Here is a 5511-nt window from a genome sequence, read left to right as displayed (position 1 = left end):
GAGAGAGAGAGAGAGAGAGAGAGAGAGCACTTTGCGAGGTAGTTACATAACATACTTGGATGTGCAGGTGTACTGCAAGTATGAAGGGTGAGGAACATCAAGATGTATACGCAAGCAAAGGATTCTCGAAGGATGTCCAATACACAAGCATAGCGTAGATATATAAATCGATCATGTTGTCAGCTTCGCAGAGTGAGACACCGTTCGTGAGTGGAGAAGGGCCAAATAGGGATAATAGTATCTATATTAAGTAACCATGTGTGGGTGTGGGTGGGGGTGCGGGTGTGGTATATATCTGGTATAGATTAGGTACAACCAGCAATTACAAGTGGTCAACATTAAAAGAAGCATGTGGGTTAGCAACCTACCAAGCCGCAATTTTTAAGTGGTCAGTTACTGCAAGTGGTCGATGTCACAAATGATGTCCGAACATAGTTGTAAATAGCAGAGATGGTTGCAAGCCTAGCCAAGGTTATAGAACAATTTTGTAATAGACCGTCACGTTTATGTGTGTGTGTGTGTGTGTGTGTGTGTGTGTGTGTGTGTGTGTGTGTGTGTGTGTGTGTGTGTGAGTGTGAGAGAGAGAGAGAGAGAGAGAGAGAGAGAGAGAGAGAATCATGGAATATGCGTTGTTTGAAGGAAAACCACTTTGTCTTGTTATATATATGGAGATGCCTCTAGAAATCTATAGAAAATTTAAAGGTATCTACTAACATTGGAAATTCTCATATGAGATTATGGTCAAAAAATTTATGTGTATAAAGTTCATAATGCTTTGTAAGTCATTCTCTTTGATTGGCTAGTTTTGCTTGGCTTTTGGTTTGCTCAAAAAAAAACTAGTAGGGCTTTGGAATTTCTCATTTTCCACAACTAGGCTCTGAAACCATGTAAAGAGGTGGAGAAGGAGACACCTTGAGCTTTGGCAAGCACACAAGCAACATAGCACATAGTGGAAATGGAGGCTTAAAGTTGCTTCTTCTCCTTCTTCTCAAGATGATGATAAGGTTTACAAAACATAAGTGGGAATACAACATAAAAAGATAACTATAATATAACTATGGTTAGCAGTCAAAGTGAAACTACCAGTGAGTGAACTAGCAAGATAAGTGCCCAGGGGATTTACTATATATAAAAGAGAGAATTCCACTTGCAAGCGAATAGTCTTTAAAAAACCCCTATTTACAACTTGTATAAGCTAAATATTACTCCTCTTTTTACGCTTATATGATTTATAAATTTTTTTTAAAAATATATCTTTTTTATTTATTATATAGATTTGAACTCAAGTGACCTTACATAATAAGAAGCATCAAAAAGAGAATCCTTCTATACTAAAAAAGTCCTATACATTTTTTTCACGATGCCATGGTTTTAAAGAAGAAGCAAAACATGTATTTGAAAATCATGTACTAGAAGAGAACTTCTTTCCAACAAATAACATAGACCCTATACAAAGAGGTGTTAGTACCTTTTGTATTACACAAATTTTGTTTCACAAATTGGAGGATAGTGATGTTACGCACTTGCAGAACCATTTTTGTGTTTCATTTTTATGAAGCACAGTAGTTCATTTCCTTTGCATCTCCCTCCCCTCCCCTGCTAACCACCCCCTCCTTTAGTTTTAATTTTTGGGGACTAATTATTAAGGGACTACCCCTAACCTATGCGCTTATGAAAGCTTTCAAAAAACCTCCCTCCCCTTCACTTACATGGTGCAATAACTTTCCCATGGTCAATCCTCCAGGGATGAGTAGCCATCGGTCTTAGGTACACCAATGAATTTTAGCTATATTATCATTGGCGATGATCCTCATGTCTACCAATGGTAAATGTTGGAGAAAGATCATCAAGCGTACCTACGCTATCACATGTCATATGTCTATGTGGGCATGGTGGTTGTACATAGTACAATCAATCCCTAGTTTATCCTAACGATTAACATTGGCCTTATCAAACTTCCATGTGAGATAGAGACGGGGTTGTAATCTTCTCCACATGAATCCAAGACTTCAAAGTTGAAAGCATGCCAAAGGTAGAAAAAGGTTCACACACAGACATAGATACAGTGCACGATACACCCTCCATGGGTCTACAGCCTCGATGGAAAGAGAGAGTGCAACCATCCATCCATCACCCTAGCAAATGTGCATAGGCTTCTCCATGGTTTTGACTGGAGATGGCAGGAAGGCAACCCTTTAAATCACGAGAATTGAGGAGACCCGAAACGGCACACAACGGCGTTGCATAGGATTCTCCAAGCACCTGATGTTCCGATACCGCTAGTGGAGAAGTGATGGATCTATGCAGGGGCATGGTGGGCCTCTTTGCAGGCTTGTTGTGCTTTTCAACCGGTGGCCATGAGGGCAAGGTGCATGTGCGCACCGTAAGAAAGAGACATTGCGCACATGCAATGGTGCCGTTTGAGAAGCGATTGGAGTGATCGATCGGTCGAGCAGCTTGAGAAAACACGAACATGCACAGTGTTGTACAGAGAGAGGGAAAGAGAGAGAAAGTTATGAGGACGTGTCAAGCAGTGCAGAGCGTGCAGGTGAATGCCACATTCTCTCGCCAAGTGAAACGACTACAGCCGCATGAAGGTGAGGTAAGTGCAGTTTCGATGGAGACGGTAAGCCAAGCAGTGGATTTTGACAGGGGCGCTAGAGGATTTTGGTGGGTTGGCATCACTTTTTCACGTCTCGAAGCATCGGAAGATACGCATGTGCGTAGGGTAAGATAGCCTGCGCACATGCTTATGAGCGATGGCTTCTCCCGACAAAAAAATGCTTCGAGCCCACCAAAGGCCCACCATGCCCCTGCACGCAGCCGCCGTGACTCCCACCGGCACAATCGTAACGTGACACCACTCGCCTTAATGGTTACCCCTTATGACTCGGCGGTGAGGACTGTTTGCCTCGCGGGAAGAAGCCTTAGTGGCTGCGACAGGAGGACAGCATGGCAAATACAGTCGACTTTTGTCTTCAGCATTGTGACACCGGCTGGAGCTGCAGCATGTGCGTTTATTGGCGATAGGTGGTGAAGTTTAGCTCTCAACCGGCCAACCACCGGGACCAAGGCATGTACGCAGGCTAAGAAGAGAGAGGGAGAGGGGACCGTGGACCGTGGAGGGAATGTGCACTTCGAATATGCCGTTGGACGCATGCGCGCGCAGAGTCCAGACTCCAGAGTCCACAGTTCAGACTCATCACAAAATAGTCGCCTACGCTTGTCTACAATTATATATAAATGAAGGCTTCATTCATCATTGGCAGCATCGTCGGCCGACGGGGCACCCAGCCATCCATTCCATTGACACAAATCTCTGCCGGCTTGCGTGCTTGCCCTCATCATCCACAATTATGGCCGGCTCTTTCGTTCCACAGCTGTTGCTGGCCTTAATCTTGGCATGCACCAGCGTCTTCCCCAGCCTCAGTTTCGCTCAATCCGGCTTCGACTTCTTCTACTTCGTGCAGCAGGTACTCCATCTTTATCGCAGAAACCCTAATGGAACGCCATTGTCGCCCATTCATTCTCCACCGTAATTAGCGCATTCATTATGTAATACCATTGAAATTGCCCCCTTTTAAGTTCATCAGATCAATGGCTTTATCTGCAGTGGCCAGGATCATATTGTGATTTGAAGCAGGCGTGCTGCTATCCTACCACAGGCAAGCCAGCGTCCGACTTCTCAATCCATGGCTTGTGGCCTAACTATAACGATGGTTCTTACCCTTCCAATTGCGCCGGCTCCTCGTACGAGTCAGCCCTGGTATGCACCTCAAGGCTCACATACGTGTTCATGGTCTCTCGCGCTGACAAATGTGCAGATGCTCGCATTTATTTGCAGAAAATGTTTGAGCTAATGTGCGCAATCAATCACGTTAATCAAAACAAGACTCATGATTACCCTGGGCCATTGATTGGATTACTGAGCATAATTAAGGACATTAATCAAAACAAATGCATCGCTAAGCGGGCCAGGGCATGAGCAGTGGAGCACATAGAAAGCCATTCATGTCAACGCATCATGAAGCTGTTCTTGCCAGTGATATATTGCTGAACATTTGGATTAAGTTCTTGCAGATATCGGACTTGAAAGAGGAGCTACAGGCATATTGGGATACACTTGCATGCCCTAGTGGTGATGGAGAGAAGTTCTGGTCGCATGAGTGGGAGAAGCACGGTACCTGCTCGGGCTTGGATGAGCGCTCCTACTTCGAATCCACCCTTGCCCTTCGGAAGTCTATCGATCTGTTAGCTGCTCTACAGAGTGCAGGTATATATGCATGGTCATGTGCATACGATGTGACCAATTTTTTGGAGATGATGCGGACTGCCCCACACACTTAGAATCCTGCACAACGTGTGTGTGTGTGTGTGTGTGTGTGTGTGTGTGTGTGTGAGAGAGAGAGAGAGAGAGAGAGAGAGAGAGGTTGGAGGAATGCGCAGGCATCGAACCGGATGATGGAAGCTATGAAGTGGAGGATGTACAAGAGGCTCTGAAGCAAGCAATTGGGCATAGGCCTGGATTGGAGTGCAACACCAACATCTCAGGAAAGAGGCAACTGTACCAGGTGTATGTGTGTGTGGATACCGATGCCTCCACCCTCATCGACTGCCCCATTTTCCCTTCTACCTCCTGTCCCTCTTCAGTGACATTCCCCTCTTTCTGAAAGAGCTCATTCAACCTCTTTCTCCTCCTGTTTTTTTTTGGTGTAATTACATTTGTTGTACACAAACAAGGGTTGACACTCTGATGGTAACTTAGCGCATCACTAGTTCAACTTGTGGGACCAGAATGAGTTGCCACATGCTACTAATTTAGTTCAGATGTGCATTATGTCAGAGCTAGCCCATTGCCTCTATTCTTTTCTTCTTTTTTTTTGTTTTTTTTTTTTGTGTGTGTGGTTTGGGGGGGTTGTGGGGGGGGGGGGGGTGGGGGGGGGGAAGCATTTTTTCCATTCTTAATTAGATGTCTCATACTCAGATAAAGATATAACCTAAGTTAGAAATAGAGAGTACTGATCAGTATAGAGAAATAAGACCAGTAAGCCAGCCTCTTAAAGTAATGCAATACCCTCTTGCTCTTCGATTAAAATCTAAAGAGCAAAGCTGGTTCTCATTTGATCAAGTTAGGGAAGGGCCTGCGTGCATGAAAAAATATCATTCAAAATGCAAGAAGCGTAGAAGTTAGACCAATACTCTTTAAAATGGACAAGGTCGCGCAAACTGCCTACGGCAAGTCTCGCTTGCCCTTACCAATGGTTTCGAATAACAAATCCTATACGTTTTCTTAGGCCCACTCATGCACACACACATAGAACCCCGATAATGTTCTCATCAAGATAGTGGTCTTGCTGGCTCCCACCAACGGATTTTAATGGACACTTTGAGGTGGCCAATACTAGACCCTTTATATCTCTACCCCTACTCTTTATCTTTTGCTCTCTCTCTCTCTCTCTCTCTCTCTCTCTCTCTCTCCCCCCAACATCTAGTCTTCTTGTTCACTTCCTT

At 44.5% G+C, this 5511-nt stretch overlaps 1 protein-coding gene across 1 annotated transcript; it reads left to right on the top strand.

Annotated features, from left to right (window-relative positions):
• The first annotated feature begins 3086 nt into the window (after nt 1-3086).
• LOC147425689 (extracellular ribonuclease LE-like) lies at nt 3087-4842 on the top strand. The gene is made up of 4 exons (XM_086499651.1): nt 3087-3473; nt 3614-3766; nt 4081-4273; nt 4447-4842. Exons 1-4 carry the CDS (start codon nt 3129-3131, stop codon nt 4668-4670), a joined length of 915 nt encoding a protein of 304 aa, XP_086355777.1. The 5' UTR covers nt 3087-3128; the 3' UTR covers nt 4671-4842.
• The last annotated feature ends 669 nt before the right edge of the window (nt 4843-5511 follow it).

This window comes from Adiantum capillus-veneris, chromosome 25, assembly GCF_014529385.1.
Source record: "Adiantum capillus-veneris isolate H3 chromosome 25, ASM1452938v2, whole genome shotgun sequence".
Taxonomy (NCBI): domain Eukaryota; kingdom Viridiplantae; phylum Streptophyta; class Polypodiopsida; order Polypodiales; family Pteridaceae; genus Adiantum; species Adiantum capillus-veneris.
This window is presented reverse-complemented; position numbering and strand designations above follow the sequence as displayed.

What these genes read in the sequence shown, in the direction of transcription:
- LOC147425689 (XM_086499651.1), top strand. Translation starts at nt 3,129, where the DNA reads ATGTGCACTTCGAATATGCCGTTGGACGCATGCGCGCGCAGAGTCCAG. An exon ending in TCTTCTACTTCGTGCAGCAG is followed by an intron (nt 3,474 to 3,613) that starts GTACTCCATCTT and finishes CTTTATCTGCAG; the next exon opens with TGGCCAGGATCATATTGTGA. An exon ending in AGCTGCTCTACAGAGTGCAG is followed by an intron (nt 4,274 to 4,446) that starts GTATATATGCAT and finishes AGGAATGCGCAG; the next exon opens with GCATCGAACCGGATGATGGA.